This window comes from Gossypium hirsutum, chromosome D02, assembly GCF_007990345.1.
Source record: "Gossypium hirsutum isolate 1008001.06 chromosome D02, Gossypium_hirsutum_v2.1, whole genome shotgun sequence".
NCBI lineage: Eukaryota > Viridiplantae > Streptophyta > Magnoliopsida > Malvales > Malvaceae > Gossypium > Gossypium hirsutum.
The window spans coordinates 8,859,700-8,878,583 of record NC_053438.1 but is presented as its reverse complement, the minus strand read 5'-3'; the positions used below and the strand labels follow the sequence as shown (position 1 = coordinate 8,878,583).

Sequence of the window (18,884 nt, the reverse complement as noted above, 5' to 3'; positions counted from 1 at the left end):
TGTAATGCCCATACTGAGTCCTGAACGTAGTTTTTAGGATATCAACCTCTTTCACCTTGAGCTGATAATACCCAGACTTCAAGTCAATCTATGAAAACATCGTTGCTCCCCTGAATTGATCAAATAAGTCACCAATCCGAGGTAGCAGATACTTGTTCTTGATTTTTAACTTGTTCACCTATCGATAATCGATACATAGCCTCAAGGTACAATATTTCTTCTTTACAAACAACATCGGCACACCCCTAGGCGATACACTCGGTTGAATAAACACTTAATCTAATAATTCTTGTAACTTGATCTTTAGCTCATTGAGTTCTTTCGGTGCCATGCACTAAGTTGCAATGGACATCAGTGCAATACCAAGATAAACTTCAATATCGAACTCAACTTCTAGATCTGGCGACAAACAGGGTAGCTCCTATGGAAACACATTAGGAAAATCCCTCACGGTGCGAATATCCTAAACCTTCAAATATTTACTTCCCGAATTGAGTACATAGGCTAGGTAAGCTTCGCAACCTTTACTTATCAACTTTTTAGCCTTGGCCTTCCAAACGATCCTGACCAATCGGAACCCCTCTTCTTGGACTCATATACTACCGGTCTCAGTGGCTTGATCAACATCTCCTCTACTGCCTTAACCTTCTCCACCAAATCATCGAAGGCCTCACCGCTCTATGCTACAAGATATACACGAATGTCCCGATTTAGCCCAAATCGAAACCTTTTACACTTTTCATTCTCAAAGAACACCATCTCCAGAGCATACTGCTAAGCCACACAAACTCAGACTCGTACTTAGCCACAGATATATTTCCCTGGACCAGATCCAAAAACTCCCTCTTTCTAGCATCCAGGTACTGCTCTCCAAAGTACTTCTTTCAGAAGGACTCCAAAAAGAACTCCCAAGTCAGATGATCAGCAGTGGTCCCTCTTTTTATTGTATTCCACCAGCGATGGGCTTCACCCTTTAGTTGGGATACAGTGCAACCTAACTTCTCCTCATCTGAGCATCTTATCTGCTCAAGGATTCTTTCAACACTCTCCAACCAACATTTAGCAATGGTTGGATCAGCTCCTTTAGCTCCCCAGAATTCTTTACCACTTAAAGCTCAGAGTCATTTGAGTGGCAACCCTCTAGCAGCTACGACAGGGTTCCCACCATCTATCCTCTAAAATGCCCCAATCATTGCTTAAACCAAGGGCTCGAAACTAGTTTTAGGTGCAGGTTGCCCGGAGGCTGGTTCCATCGGTGCATTAGCAACCGAACGCCCACGTCTAGGAGGCTTTCTATCTACTTTTTACATAAACTTAAATAAAACAGAAAGGTGAAAAGTGCAAGTGATCCAAGGCAATTTTTTAAGAGAACACTTTCAAAGAAGGCAATTGTTCCCGTTCCTACCCCATTTACAACTAATTTTCATACAAGGTTATTTTTGTCAAATAGGTTTAAACATTTCCATTTTTTTAATTTTAAAATCAACGTATTTATGTTTTCAAAAAAATACTAATTTGTCAAAAACTCTGGCTCCGCCTGGGTTTTGATAAACTTGGCTCTGATACCATTAGTGTGACACCCCAAACCTGACCAGAATAGTCTAACTCAAATTTCGAATTTCACATTAGCCAACGAGCTGACTCTCTATTTAAAACTTTATGAACCATACCAACAAACCGTACACACCACACAATTGCAGAATATTTCATATAGGAAATTAGACCTAAGTGCATACTTTTCTAAATTAATCATTTCATTCACACAATCAGAAGATATAGGGCATACCTTAATACTCGACGGTCTCCCTTAGCTGTAAAAACTTGTTAGTTCATTTAATTATCATCACATTAAAGAAATAATTAAAACATTATATTAGCAATCAAGCAAGCAATTATAATGTTCAAAAATCCCAAAGTTAAACAGTCTGTAATGCCCATTTACAACCCGTTGAAAATTTTATTTAAAAAGTCCAAGTCTAATTCTAGTAGTAAACCCTTAAAACGACCCACATTGCCTTCACTTCGAAGTTATCTTAACCCACATACTCTAAAAAATGTCTTGTGATGGATCACTGATTTGTCACCTTCCTCGGTAACCCACGAACTATTTATTTGCAAGGTAGAAGAAGGAGTGTGAGCTTGGAGAAGCTCAGTGAATGCACATGCATGCAAAACAAATATACAGACAAAACATGTTAGGATTTAAACATGCTTTAAGAAATCACATATAACACAAATTACATACTCAATACAGTTATATATTGACAATTCGTGAATATGAAACATAGTCAAATTATGTACTCATTGGATAAACAAATCTCTAAAACACACCACATGACTCATAAAGTCATACACACCACACACTCTTCAAACACACCACGCTATCTACGGTGAATAGAGATATGCTCGACATTCCCTTATCTCTCTAACGCTATCTCTAGGCCACAATGCCCAACACATAATAAAAGAGGTAAGTACTCACAATCATATGGCATGCCAATGATATCTAACGGTTTCAAGTTTTCACATTGCCAATATATCTAATTAATCACATTTTATTACAAAATATAATTCGCTCGCACTACTGTTGAGCTCGCACTTAGCATTTCACAATAATATAATTTTGCACTAATTAGAACTTACAATATCAGAAAACTCATAATTCACTTATAGGTTTATGTATGCACAAATGTGCACTATCAATAGAATTCACATGTTATAAAAGTCCGCATTATATTATTTATTTTTATGTCAATTCACAAGTACTACATAACCATATACTAATATATATATTACATATATATACATACCTATTTAGTGACCTTTGCCACATCAACTTTAGCATACAATAAAAGTCTCATATACATTTATATATATTAGATAATACAAAACTTATAACTGCATATATATTATATGTAATAAAACCACACATATATATTATGTATAGCAGAACCACACATATATTTGTACTATGTATATAACAGACCCACACAAATATATTATACATATAACACCTATGCACATAAATATATATTATATATATAACACCAAAACCCATATATATTTAACAAAACCCCTATACGTATATATTATATATACACACATACCTTTTAAATTTGCACAACATGGATACTCAACAATTCAAAAAAAAATGCAAGAATACACACCAGGAAAAAGTCAAGATTCGCATACCATAATTGGGGGTTCGCAAGCCTCACTTCGACTCTCTAGATCTTGTAATTCATAATAAAATACAACATACAAATGCACTCACCCGTAGCTCACCACGGTTCATTAAACTAGACAACTTTATGCTTGCCCTTATCCCGATTTGTTGAGGCTCCACCGACGTTTTCAGCTTTGCAAAAAAATATACATATTACTAAGCATTCAAAAACAATCTAACTTATCTCTTTGTGTTCATACAACGACTTTCCACTCACACATACTTATTCGACTTATTTCGTATAATCTATTTCGCTTAATTTCTTCTTTTTAACTTAATTAAATCCTTAATTCTACCTCCTAACCCCCTAACTTGTGCCTAATTATAGATTTAGACCAATAATTCAACTCAATTTTACTAGATACACTTTTTTCGAAAAACCACTGTTCATCCTCATTCTCAAAAGGCAACCATTTAATTCATGCAATTACTTAAAGATTTTGATAAATTGAATTTGTAAATCTCTTAATCTCGTCAAAATATACTAAAAATCATTTTAAAAACATCTATTAGCTCTTTATTATTAGATTCACCATTTTTATGCAAAAGATAGCTTTAAAACCATGGATATTCAATTTTCTTGCTTAGACCTATGAAAATTCAAACTAAAAACACCTAATAGAATTTTAATACATAAGAAAACAATAGATTTACCTTTAGTTTGAAAACCTCCACAAATTTGCACCATTGAGCAAAAAAAAAGCTAAGTTTAGGTGAGAAGTTAGAGAAAAAAGAGTGATTTTCTTGCAAAATTAAATGAATAGGGGGTGTTTGGATGCCAAAAAAATATTAAAGATGAAAAAATTTTTGAGAGAAAATTTTCCAATCTAGATTTAACAAAATTTTAAAATGAAAAAGCATGGAGAGAAATTGGAAAGGCAAGTGAGCAAACTAACTTTTTTTAAAATTGGGTTATTTACCCTCTAAGTCCTCTCCTATTTCTCCCTTGTTCTAAAAACTCCCTTTTTAACAACTATTCTTAATTTACACATTTAACCTCTACTTTAACCACTATTCCAAATTATTCTCTATTAATTTTTACTAATTCCCCAATTATTAATACCATTATTATTTTATTTAAATATTTTTATTTTTACTATATTAACTAATTATTTATTTTATCCTATTTTATTTAAATATGTATAGTGATTTACACCATAGAATAACTAAGGAATGAAAATAAGAGGGAGAGGAGACTTGGGAAAAAAAGAAAAAAAAAAGAGAGAAAGAAACTAGTGTAAAATAGGAGTAAAGGAAATCAAAATGATGCTTGTAGTAATAATTTTTTTTGGATTTTTAATCAAATTAATTTTAAATACATTGAAAGGAAACTTCGTAAATATGACAATAAGGGCCAATTTCATGCTAAACCTGATCTCGACCTACCCACCGTACATTTTCTAAAATAAATTTGACTCAAAACTCGATTTTTCTAAAAAAACCCTACCTTGTTGGAGTAGATTGGCTTGGATCCTGTTAATTGTAACACCCCAAACTCGGCTTAGATGTTAAGGCCGGATTATGAAGGTTACAATATTCGTAAAAAAATTGTTCATTAACTTATGTGAATCTTAGTTTTATTTCTAAAGTAATAAAATTATTTAATTTATCAAAAACACAAGTATTCAACAGATCGCATATGAGCAATTTGACGAAAGCCTTGTTTTATTAATTTTGTAAAAACAATTCCAAATATTTGACCAATTGAGTTGTAAGCATCGTAATTAATTTCCAAACCTTGCAGTAGAAAAATACTTTAAGAATTTCTTATCTCTTAAAATAATAGAATCCCATCAGTTATGTCACCTTGGGTATAATTACAAGTTATAAAAAGTAAGTTCATGAAAATAAATATCAAAACCAAAAGTTACCATCCCAAAACAAATTAAAATCCGAAAGACCTTGTTAGAGTTGCCACCCAAATTCTTATTAAAATAAAATACAAGTAGCAAGATAGGGGATCCACGAGGGCGAAGGTCGAGGTTTACTTCCTCTGTTTGATATTGATTTGAATAAGGTGTTTCAACCTTACTGTTTTACTTCTATTAGATGTTGATTATAATAAGGTTTTCTAAACCTATAAATAGATGCAGTCTATACTCCTTGTAATCATTTGAATTCGACATAGTGGAATTTCTTCTTCTCTGCTCATGATTTTTTCCCAAAAGGGTTTCCACGTAAAATCTGTGTGTTCTATTTCTCTCTCTTTTTTTTCAATTATCGACATTCTATTTTTACAGGCTGTAAAGTCTAAAATTAAAATCCGAAACATACTTAAACCAAAATGTGTGAACCGAGCTCCGAAATCATCACCAAGTCCTAAGTCTGAAAGTCACCTGAAACGTATAAAACAAATGGGTGAGCTAGAAGTCAAGTGTGTGACTCGGCCCACAAAAAGTATATACTTATAACAAACACAAATGTAAATACCATCACAAAAATTTTACTTATAACGTACACATTACTAGAAACATATGTCAAATCGGAATATCATATTTTCATAATCATATACCAGAACGAAATTCATAATTTCAAAATAAAAAATCTCAATCACATCCTCTTATACAGAATCAGATGTAATTCACAATCGGATACAAACGCATATTCAGATTCAAACACACAATTAGATTTAGATAGAAATACAAACACAAATTCTGATATAGATGCAATCACAGATCCTACCCCCATCTGCTACACACCAACTCCATCCAACCAATCACACCAAATAGGACTACAAGAGTCCATCCATCCAATCACACCGGGTCGTGGTGGTATGCCACTCATAATAGTGCAGTTGAGCTGCCAGATAGATATTACGGTTTAACCGACAAAAATTGCAATAAAACCGACAGAAAATATTTCCTCCATCATATCCAAAAGCCACCCCAATACACGTGGAAAATCATAATAACATATGTACATATCACATAGTCGAATCAGATATCATATTAGAACAAATAACAAAATACAGATGTCACATATGCTTTACAAAATAGTAGTGATTTCAAAAATTGTCGACACATATAATATACATGTAACTCACTTAACGAACATATCAACACTTATATCTCACTTCGGATCTTTTTAAGCAAACTGGACCTCACAGAGGGTCCAATTACAAACTACAAATTAAATCAGGCTTAAATGAAAATTTCAATAAAATGGGCCACATATCCGTGTGGTTTCACACGGCCCAGGTGACCAGCCCGTATGCCCCACAAGCCTACCTGGTTTGCCCATGTAATCGCACACGCCCGTGTACCCCACACAGCCTGCCACACAGCTGTGTGACACTAAACAATTTTGTTTTCATTTTTTCTCTTGTTGTTTTTCCAGAATTTTAGGTTATACGCGGTGGTTTCGGGTTAGAAACACACATGGTTCGTTGATCACTTATTAAGTATTTCGTACATAGGGTTCGTAGAGCATAAGGTTAGTGTCCACACATACAGCTCACATAAGATTAAGCCCCACACCTGAAAATGCAATCTAAAGAGCACTACTCCACAATCAAACACTCCAACGTTTCGGATTTAAATCAGCACCCTCCAGAACCTATCGAACATCTAAAACGATGCAACAAAAATATAATCGAATGCCCATCAAATAACAATAAAAAAAACAGTCGCTACCCAGTCAAAAAACAATGTAGCAATGCGATAATTGAATGGTTAAATTGAGGGAGCTATCGCAAGAATAGAAACAATAATTGCAGCAATTATTTTGGAGGTAAAAATTGGACATAAATTGACCCAAAATTTGAGGCTATTAATGAAGACTTTGGCAGCAAAAGAGCAATATAATTTGGATGCTTATCAATACAAAGATTTAGTGAACAACAAAGGTAGAAATAATTATAAAGCACTAAGGAAATCTAAAGTTGCAATTTTAAAGGCTAATCGGTGTACAATTTTAGAAGAATGCCGACAAAAAAAATTGGTGTAGCAAATTTTGAGAAGCCAATTAGCAAAATTTGACAAGCAAAATAAGCAAGAAGAAAAATAAATAAAAAATAAAAAAAATTAAGAGAAGAAGTAGAGGAGGGAAACAAAAACGTAAGGAGTAGAGTAGAGAAACAAAAAAGTAAAATTTTTAGTAACAAAAATAAAAGAACAGAAAGATGGAGAGTGGAGAGAAAAAAACTAAACGTGGGAATTGAGGGATAATTTTTCAAAAAAATAAAATCCCACTAAAACTGTTTTTTTATCCAAATCAATTTTTCCTAGAATTTGAATTTGACACAATATAAGGGAAACATAAAAATATTTTCTACTTTGTACACACAAGATTCAAACATAGGTCCTTGGGTAAGTTAAAATCTTACCACTAAACCATCTAGTTCATGTCAATAGCTTCTTAAAATTAAAGAAAAGCTAGAAGAGCCCAAACAAAGGGGTTGAGACAAAAATTAACAAAATTCATAGAACATGATTCAAACCTAGAACCTCACACACATAACCCCAACACCTAGCCACTAAACCAAATTAACCCACTTAACATAATTCCACAATCTTAACTCAAAAATCAGAACGTGACCACCCTAAGTTTCACTAACCTAATTTCTTCTAACCCAATTTTCGGGATGTGACATAAGTTTTAGGTTTTTTCCATCCCTATTCAAACTCCTCTAGTTAGGACTGTAAAATTTTTGTCCCAACTAGTAACAAGTTCATCTTCCTGCTAAAAAATGGACAGGAAATCACACATGAGAGAGATTAAAGTCAAAATACTCTTCTCACAGAGACCTTTATATAATTCTTGGACTCTTTATCAACATTATCCTTCTTCAAGTGAGCGTAGAACTCTAGGACAACGTTCTTAACATATGGTGCAATGAATTTGGTAGTAGACATTAGATTTCTTACACTACTTTATCCTTTGAACAGTCTTCAAAATCGATGTTCTTTTCCTCAATCAAGTGTCTTTTGCAAAGTGTTCATTCTATTGTGGCCCATGTTCAGGTTTTAGGTTGCACTCCCAGCAACGTCATCTCCAAGATCCGAATCTACTTTCTCTCTTTGAGATTACAAAGTGTCTTACTAGTATACTTGTTGATATTTAATTATATTATTATCTATGTTTCATCATTGTATTCTAATTTATTATTCTTCAAATTTTGCTTTTAAAAACAATTAAGTTGTATTCATTTATGCCCAAATTAATTGTAATTATGTTTTAAAAACCAACATATTTTAATTTTTAATTAATTGTTCTTGAAAATTTGCTTAATGTAATTATCTTTATATTTTAATCAATTTTATTTGTAATGTTTCGATTAATTGTTCTTAAAATGTTGGTTTTATGTCCAACTATTTTTATTTCATTGTTCTTTATGTTTATTTTTTGAATTGTTAAATATTTTTGCTAATTAATTTATTTATTTTGGTTACTTTTGACAAACTAAATTGTAATTATTTACTTGCCAAAAATAATAGTGATTACTTATGCAAAAAGTATTCACCTATTTTTTTTAAACAATCAAACATACAATCTATCTCAATTCGATCAATTGTTTATTTATTTGGAATTACGTTATGATTTTATCACCACTAATTTTAAAATTTTTTTACATGCATTCAAAATTTTGTCCATACAACTTCAAACAGAGAATAAAATTGTCCATGCAATTCTATCAAAAAAATCTTCTTTAATAACATCAATAAATTTAAATTGCATGTATTATCTCAATCTCGATGCAAAATGGTTGACAGAGATTCTAACATGATGTTCCATCCCTTATTGATATCTTATATTTTTAAAGGATTTATTAAATTTATTAATAGGTTAATTTTTATAACCAAACAATTTTTTTTTAATATCATTAAGTACACTTTTCTTTAAATTTTCCGTTATACTTGAAAAAATCTTAAATTTTGAATTAATTGTCTTATATTAACTTCCGTTTTAAATCTCAACTTGACCTATTTTTTACATTGTTATTGGGCATGGGTTCTTAAATATTTTACAAAAACATTAATTTAACATTTTAGTTTACCCTAACAATGACTATCCTTAAGCTTTTCTTCTCATTTCTAATGTTGCAAATTTACTTGACTTCAGTGATGTCCGATATGCAAATATACATTGATAGTCCAATCACTGATCAAAATTCACCATTCTACAATGATATCAATAGTGCAGGACCCATGTGTAAGTATATATATTTGCATATACCTTCGATATATTTTACAAAATATTTTTTCCCCACATGCATTAATAATTCGTGTCCCGGATAGACTAAATTAATACTTCTAAATTTATTTCAAATTGTGTGCTTTTAATCTATGATTCATCTTAGATAATGTATTTAAAATGCATCGATGTTAACAAATAATACTGTATAGGTCAAAATTGTTAGATCTTTGGTTTTCAATTGATTGGTTCATTCAAACGAGATCTTAAATATTTAAAGAATGATTTAAATGTTAAAACAATATTAGGTTTAGTAAATAATCTATAATACTATGTATATAAGGTAATATGTATATAAGATGTAATCAAATTAACTTTAGATTAGGACTTTGCTATTTTAACGGAAAATAATTAGAAGTGGAGATTGATTTTGGAATAATAACTAATGTGGTTGTTTAAATTTTAATATCTATAGATGTAGACGGAGGCGAGCCGGTAGCTAAACCAGATGCAAAATCAAAATGTTGTAATAACCATCCTAAACTTGGGAAATGTAATCCTGGGGAAGATGATAACCCTGACAAAAATGGAAAATGTTGGAATTACTGCATTGCTGATTGTGAGAGAGGAGGTATTTGTAAAGGAATGTTGGGTGGTCACCATGAATGTCATTGTGCTTGTTAATTTCCAATTTTCATCCAAATAAACTAATAAATCATATGTTGATGTAGTTATGAGATAATTGATGCTTATCTTTTGTAGATTATGTAATAAGCCATATGTTATTTTGTCGAGATTATGATAAAAATAAGATTTTTTGTTATCATTGCAAATTTGGGAGGGGATAGGCGATGTTGCAGATAAAAATATTTTGAAATCCCCCGTACAAGTGACACAAACAGACAACGTTTTTGCTAACAAACAAATTTATCACTTCAACTATGACTTCAATGGTATATTTGACCTAATAAATCCAAGGATGATATAAAATCATTAAAATACAATATCATGAACATGACACAAACTCATACATTTCATATTCAATAATGATAATTTCCAATCATTAATATCAATCAATGCGTAAATTTTTTTAAATGAAGGGCAAATTTAGAATTTTTCTTCCTATGTGAAAAAAATTATTAACTAAATAGATGATTAAGTTTTTATACATTCATAAAATAATTGCGCTTTTGAAAAAAAAAGAATATTGTAATACTCCACAATTTAAATTTGAGTTTGAATAAATCCTCAATTTTAAGAAGAAGAAGAAGAAGAAGAAGAAGAAGAAGAAGAAGAAGAAGGGGAACATCGTAAATATCACAAGGCGGGCCAATTTCACACTAAAACTGATCCTGACCTTCCCACCGACCATTTTCAAAAAAAAAATTGACTTGAAACTCAATTTTTTTGAAAAACAAACCTGCCTTGTTGGATCGGATCGGCTCGGACACTGTCAGGTTTGGACTTTTCTCCATTCCTATTCAAACTCCTCTAATTAGGACTGCAAAATTTTTGTTCCAACTAGTAACAAGTTCATCTTCCTGCTAAAAAATGGCCAGGAAATTACATATGAGAGAGGGATTAAGTCAAAATACTCTCATCTCACATAGACCTTTATATAATTCTTGGACTCTTTATCAACAATATCCTTCTTCATGTGAGCGTAGAACTCTAGGACAACGTTCTTAACATATGGTGCAATGAATTTGGCAGTAGACATTAGATTGTTTGCACTACTTTATCCTTTGAACAGTCTTCAAGATTGATGCTCTTTTTCTCAATGAAGTGTTTGTTGCAAAGTGTTCATTCTATTATGATCCATGTTCAAGGTTTAGGTTGCCACTCCCTGCCACGTCATGTCTAAGATCTGAATCTACTTCCTCTCTTTGAGATTACAAAGTGGCTTACTAGTATACCGAATACTTGTTCATATTTAATTATATTATTATCTATGTTTCATCATTGTATTCTAATTTATTGTTCTTTAAAATTTTTCTTTTAAAAATAATTAAACTGTTTTCATTTATGCCCAAATTAATTGTAATTATGTTTTAAACATCAACATATTTCAATTTTTAATTAATTTTTCTTTAAAATTTTCTTAATGTAATTATCTTTATGTTTTAATCTATTTTATTTATAATTTTTCGATTAATTGTTCTTAAAATGTTGGTTTTATGTCCAACTCTTTTTATTTCATTTATGTCTAATTTATTTATGTTTATGTTTTGAATTGTTAGATCTTTTTAATAATTAATTAATATTTTTGGTTACTTTTGGCCAACTAAATTGTAATTATTTACTTATAAAATTAATAGTGATTACTTATACAAAAAGTATTCATCTATTTTTTAAATAATTAAACCTATAATCTATCTCAATTCGATCAATTGTTTATTTATTTAAAATTATGTTATGATTTTATCACCACTAAGTTAAATTTTTTTTACATACATTCAAAAATTTTCCATACAACTTCAAAAAGAGAAAAAAATTGTTCATGCAATTCTATCAAAAAATATAATCCATTTAATAACTTCAATAAATTTAAATTGCATGTATTTTCTCAATCTTGATGCAAAATGATTGACAGATATTCTAACCTTATATTTCATCTCATACTGATATATTGTATTTTTACAGGATTTATTACATTTATTAATACGTTCATTTTTATAACCATACAAAAAAATATTTTTCAATATCATTAAGTACAGTTTTTTTTAGATTCTTATAAAGTACACTTGTTTTCTTTTAAATTTTCCATTATACTTGAAAAAATCTTAAATGGTGAAATAATTGTTTTATATTGACTTCTGTTTTAGACGTTATAGCCGAATCTGGCAATGCCACATGGAAAGGGATTTGAAGACAAGATTATCGAGCTTTAAAATCGTTACAGTAAGTTAGCTTTTATTTCATTTGAAAAAAAACTAGTTGATTTGCTTTAAAACTTGTCTCTTAGTGGAAGCTTTTGTAACCAATTAATTTAGGGAAAATCGTTTCTATTTACGAAAAACCTTAGTTTTTAGAAAAAAAACCTTGTTTTGTGGAGTTGTAGTTTTAAAAGAAAATCCATAAAAAATAGTATAAAGTCCCAAATTTAAAGCCAACCAGTCCATAGTCCATAAGATACATCAAAAACCCCAAATGAGTAATAAATTCTAGGCATTAACAGAAAACAGTCTAAAATTTACGTGTGATCACCGTCGAGTCCTCCGCTGCACAGACCTGTCAAGTTTGGGGATTACCGATACAAATTAAACAGAGAAAGGGTGAGTTTTTGCAAACTCAATGTGTAATCCCCACAGAAAACATGCATACAGATAATCAATAGAATTCAGTTAGATACAGTCTAGGGCCCGTGCCCATCACAAAATTAGTTTGGGCCTTAGCCCATTCAGATACAGTCTCAGAAATACATTAGGGTCTTGGCCCATATCAGATACAGAATACAAATACAGTAAATCAAAATCCTACCCACCACCTCTACACACCATCTCCGTCCAACCCTACACACCATGTGCGGATTAAATCAACCCACCCATCCCTACACACCAAGCTGTACGGAAATGCGACACATAATCAGAAAGTTGCAGCTGAGCTACCAGATAATAGCCTTAATAGCCTTTCAGACACTTCCTCCAAATATCATCTACCCATCCCGATGCAATGTAACATACAAAATATGTCATGCCATTATGCAATTAATAGTACATACATTCAGATATCATAACTCATGCTCAGTATAGAAATCAGACAGAAAGATCACATATATAGGGGTTTAAGTAAAGCTTACCGACCTTACAATAGGTCCATAGTCGACTTGGGCGACTCGTGCAACCTTACAGAACTTTTCAGAAAAATGGGCCCATACACCCATGTGGCCCACTCGGCCCAAATTGGCCTTAGCCACGCGATCCATTTTTAATGTAACTCGTGCTAGTTAATTATTCATATATGTTTTCACTATTTACTTATATGTTCCTTCAAAGTTGTCTACTTTAATCACTATTACTAAATTATTTATATCTTGAGCTACAGAATTCCGAATTAAGATCTGTTTGATGTCTTTAAAACTATACTCAAATACCTTTCTACCATAAAATTTTCAAAATTTTTGGTTTAGCCAATAAGTACAGTAAAATCTTCAAACTTACCCTTTTTTGCTGTCTAACAGCTTCATCCCTTCTTTCTGAAAAATTAATTATTTCTGAGTAAAAAATTTGGATGATGTTTCTATTTGTTTCTATTGAAAATAGACTCATTGATAATTTAAACATGTAAATTTTAACCCCTAATTATTTTTCTCCAATTTTTTTATGATTTTCCAAAGTCAGAAGAGGGGAACCCGGATTCAATCTAAACTTATCTCACAAAGTTTATTATACCTCACGATTTACAACTTTGTTACTTACACCGTTTCTTCTATTAGAAACTAGACTCAATAAACTTTAATTCCATATTTTTTTCATCCTCTAATTTGATTTCCATAATTTATGGCGATTTTTCAAAGTTAGCCTACTACTGCTGTCCAAACAGCAAGCAATTTTAGCTTTTCGCCGAATCCCTTTTTTTTGCGTTTCGAGTACACACCTGGTTTTTTTTATGCTAAAATAGTCCTCGAGCACTCCAAAGCCTATAATTAAGACACTCAACATCAATTTAATGGATTTACAAGTGAATTGACAACTAAGAACAAACAGAAACCCAACTTACCACCAACGATAACCCTCCGTTTAACTATTGTTAAGACGAGAACACTGAATTCACCAGTTTGAGCCTCCCCCAACGCCCAAATCGTAGAGAAAAAACATTACCACTTCAGTCGCTAAGAGATTCATGACAGAAATGAAGAGAAACACTTATCAAAACTAATCGAGCACTAACCGCGTGCTAAAACGAAGGAAAATAAATGGATTAGAGAAAGATCAAAAAGAAAAAAAAAAGAAGAGAATGATGAAAAACTTAGAGAATTTTGGCAAGAGGATAGTGAGAAGAATAGATGGCATAATTTTTTTTGGAAAAGAGAGTCAAAATTTGGTTATGGGAAAAAATCCCAATAACCCCCAAAATCCCTTAATCTTCTCCCCTAATTCCCACTACACATCCACTAGTCAGAATCCCCCTATTACACAACTCTATCCGGAAATCTAAGCAAAAAAAAATACCTTTGCCTGCATACGAATTCGAACACAAGACCTCCACCATAATAACACACCATTTAACCACCAGACCAGCAAGCCCATTCTGATTTAATTTACCCAACAATCAAAGAAAAGCCTACTAAACAAGAGTCGGGCCTAATTCATTTAAGATACCAAAATTTTCCCAAGTGAAAGCTTGAACTTAGGACCTCCCAAACACTCTCAGAACACATAACCACTAAAGTTGACAGATATTTGTGTCATATTTTCACAATAATCAAGTTTCTGAAGTAGCCTAAGAATGTGTCTCAGAACCGCAGCTTTTTGGGGCTGCTAGGTTATTACCAACGGTTTGTGGAAGGATTTTCACTAATCGTAGCACCCTTGACTAAAATTTTATGTAAAGGTGTACCGTTTGACTAGACTAATACGTAGTAAGAGAGCTTTGAGAAGCTTAAGACTGTACTAACTGAGGCTCCTGTTTTGGTACAGCCTGAACCTGAAAAGGATTTCATGGTTTATAGTGATGCATCACATGTCGGTTTGGGATGTGTGTTGGTGCAGGATGGTAAGGTGGTTGCATATGCGTCTCGTCAGCTTAAGACACACAAGGCGACCTATCCGATGTACGATTTGGAGTTGACCACCGTATTTTTTGCATTGAAAATCTGGAGGCCTTATCTGTACGGTGAGAAGTGTATTATCTACACTAATCATAAGAGCCTCAAGTATCTCCTCATTTAGAAGGAGTTAAATCTTAGGTAGCGTAGATGGGTTGAGCTGCTTAAGGATTATGATTGTACCATTGAGTACCATCCCGACAAGGCCAATGTGGTGGCCGATGCGTTGAGTCATAGGGCTATGACCGATCTTAGAGCGATGTTCGCTCGACAATTGAAGTCTGTTGGCAGAACTTCAAGTCAAACCGACATGGACTGAACAGATTCGAGGTAAACAGTTGGGGGATAAGTCTCTCAGGTTGCATTTTTGTCAGGTTGAGAATGGTGGCACTACTGATTTTGGGATAAACAGTGATGGAGTACTTTGTTTCTGCGGTCAGATTTGTGTATCGAATGGTGAGGATTTAAGGCAGTCAATTCTGAGAAAGGCGCATGGTAGTCCCTATACTATGCATCCAGGCGGGAACAAAATGTACCGGGATCTTTGGGAATTGTATTGGTGGCCAGGGTTGAAACGTGAGGTTACCGACTTCGTTGCTCGCTGTTTGACTTGTCAACAGGTTAAGGCTGAGCATCAGTTACCTTCGGGTTTGCTACAGCCGGTTAAGATACCGTTATGGAAATGTGAGCGAGTAATGATGGACTTCATTAGTAGGTTGCCTCTAACACCCACTAAGAAGGATTCTGTTTGGGTTATCGTGGATCGATTGACCAAGTCTGCTCACTTCATTCCGGTAAGGACAACCTTTTCTCTTTAGAAATTAGCTAAGTTCTACATATCAAAAATAGTAAGACTGCATGGGGTACTTGTCTCGATCATTTCTAATCTGGATCCTCGTTTCACGTCTCGATTCTGAAAGAAGCTTCATGAGGCTCTGGGTTCAAGATTAGACTTCAGTACTACTTTCCATCCTCAGACAAATTGTCAGTCGAAAAGGGTGATTCAAATATTGGATGACATGTTCAGGAGCTGTGTTATTGATTTTCGAGGTAGTTGGGAGGAGTACTTGTTGTTAGCAGAGTTTGCCTACAATAATAGCTTCCAGTCTAGCATCCAGATGGCACTTTACGAGGCACTATACGGTCGTAAGTGTCGCACTCATTTATGTTAGACTAAGTTGGGCAAGCGACATGTTTTGGGTCCTGAGTTGGTCTTTGAGACAGAGGACAAGGTTAGATTGATTCGAGATCTTTTGAAAGCGCCTTCTGATAGGCAAAAATTCTATGTGGATTTGAAGAGGTGTGAGATCGATTATTCTGTGGGGGACTTAGTTTTTCTCAAGGTCTCACCATGGAAAAAGGTTCTGAGGTTCAGCCGCAAGGGCAAGTTGAGCCTTCAGTTTATTAGACCTTACCGCATTCTCAAACGTGTGGGACTTGTCGCTTATTAGTTAGAGTTACCTCCGCAGTTGGACTGCATTCATGATGTTTTTCACGTCTCGATGTTGAGGCACTACCACTTTGATCCCACGCATGTTGTTTCTGTTGAAGAGATTTAGGTTGGCTAGACTTGACCTTCGAGGAGGAGCCGGATGTAAAGGTCCTTGAAAAAAAGTCTATTCCCTTAGTGAAGGTTCTATGGCGTAATCATAGCATTGAGGAGGCCACGTGGGAGCCTGATGATGCGATGCGTCAAAAATATCCTCATTTGTTCTGATTAGGTAAAATTTTGAGGATGAAATTTTCTTTTAGGGGTTACAGTCCAATACAACCTCAATTTTTTAAGGATCGACTCGAATCCCCTCAGCAGACACCACATGACCCAGAAATGTTACTTCAGTCCTCAGTCCTCAAATAAACCAATACGTGATCGATGAACACCACTACAAACCGGTCCAGGTAGAGCTAAAACACTCGGTTCATCAAATCCATTAAAGCTGTCGGTTCATTAGTCAGTCCAAATGGCATCACTAGGAACTCGTAGCCTCCTTAACCCTCAACTCAAGTCAATTTTGGAGAACACAGACACCCCTTGAAACTGGTCAAACAAATCATCAATCATCGGAAGTGGATATTTTTTCTTAATAGTCAACTTATTTAGTTGTCGGTAGTTGATACACATCCTCATGGATCCATCCTTTTTCTTAACAAACAGTATAGGTTCTCCCTACGGGGACACACTAGGGCAGATGAACCTACAATCCGATAACTCTTGAATTTGAGCCTTGAGCTCTGTAAACTCCTTCGGTGCCATTCGATAAGGAGAGATAGATACTAGAGTTGTACCAGGGAGAAGCTCAATCCCAAACTCCACTTCCCGATTCAGAGGTAAACTCAGTAGCTCCTCAAGAAAGACGTCCGGAAAATCCCTCATAGTTCTGATATCCTTAATCGTAAAGTCCCCAAAAGCAGAAACACTTACGTAGGCCAAATACGCCTCATATCCCTTGCGAACCAGTTTCTTAGCTACCAATGCAGAGATCACGTTAGCCAAGTAATTCTGGCTTTCCCCCAATCACAACTACTTCATTACCCCCTTCAGTTCTCAATACGACCCTCTTAGTCGCACAGTCCAAATTGACACGATGCTTGACCAACTAGTTTATCCCCAATACCATATCGAACTCTTCCAAACGGAAGCTCCATCAAATCAGCCAGAAATACCATCCCTTGAACCTCTAAAAAAATATCCCTGTACAGTTTTCTAACTCTAATAGATTGCCCCAGCGGGCTTAGCACAATCACTTCACTAGAAGTACTCTCAACCGGAATCCCTAGGTTTTTGGAAATAGAACAAGCAACATAGGAATGCGTAGATCCTGTATCTATCAATGCAGTGTAAGGCACATAAAAAATAAGAAATGTACCCGTGATGACGTCTAAAGCACCTTTATCCTCTCAAAAATGAGTAGCAAAAACTAGGGTCGGTTGTCTCGCCTTGCCTGTCTAGTACCTCTACCCGGTGCTCTCTTTCCCTGACCCATACCTTTACCACCCCTAGCCTGACCACAACCCCTAGGCGGCTGCTAAACTACCCCCGGTGGCTATGCAGTACCAAAACCTGTAGCTTGCACCTGATCGGCCCTCAGCAGACACTCTCGAACATGGTGCTTAATAGACCCACATCTTAAACAAGCCCTAGTCATCCTCCAACATTCGTCCGGATGGCGTCTTCCACAATGCCCACAAAGCGTGATCCCAGTAAGTGCAATAGGGGCCTCAACTCTAACAGACCCATCAAATCTGACTTTTTTCTTAGGCCTCATCATAGAACTCGAGGGCTCCAAATCCCTCTTATTCTTGCCTCTCTCCTAATCCCAATTTTGGCGCTCAGTGTGCTTCGCTTCCTCGGCAATCTTCGCCTTCTCTACCAGTGCTGAAAAGTCACGCTCCCTCTGTAGAGCTATCAGAACTCTCAAAACTGTTCCTGAGTCCATCCTTGAAGTGGACACAACGGTCATATTCAATCGCTACCATGCCTCACACATAGCGACTCAATCTCAAAAACTCGGCTTCATACTCGACCACTGAATGATCCCCATGTGTGAGATTCAGAAACTCACATCTTCTAGCATCAATGTATCTTGCCCCCCTTATTTACCTTGAAAAGAAGACTTATAGAAATCCCAAGTCAGTCGTTCGGCCTGAGTGCCCTCCTTAATGATCAGCCACCATCGGTATACTTCATCGCGAAGCAAAGAAACAGCCCCTTTCAATTTCTGTTCAGGGGTAAAGTCTAGATCGTCCATGATTCTTTCT

At 34.4% G+C, this 18,884-nt stretch overlaps 1 protein-coding gene across 1 annotated transcript; it reads right to left on the bottom strand.

Moving 5' to 3' along the window:
• Positions 1-17,292: 17,292 nt before the first annotated feature.
• Positions 17,293-18,391, bottom strand: LOC107908047 (uncharacterized). Its single transcript, XM_016835321.1, has 3 exons — positions 18,187-18,391; positions 17,741-17,950; positions 17,293-17,591 (listed from the first exon to the last, which is right to left on the bottom strand). Exons 1-3 carry the CDS (start codon positions 18,389-18,391, stop codon positions 17,293-17,295), a joined length of 714 nt encoding a protein of 237 aa, XP_016690810.1.
• Positions 18,392-18,884: the final 493 nt, after the last annotated feature.

Excerpts from the sequence above, each read along its gene's own strand:
- LOC107908047 (XM_016835321.1), bottom strand. The coding sequence starts at position 18,391 with ATGAGGCCTAAGAAAAAAGTCAGATTTGATGGGTCTGTTAGAGTTGAG. Across the intron at positions 17,951-18,186 it reads CGATCAGGTGCAAGCTACAG|ATACAGGATCTACGCATTCC; the intron begins GTTTTGGTACTG and ends CTGCATTGATAG. Across the intron at positions 17,592-17,740 it reads GTTTGGAAGAGTTCGATATG|CTAAGAAACTGGTTCGCAAG; the intron begins GTATTGGGGATA and ends CTGCATTGGTAG.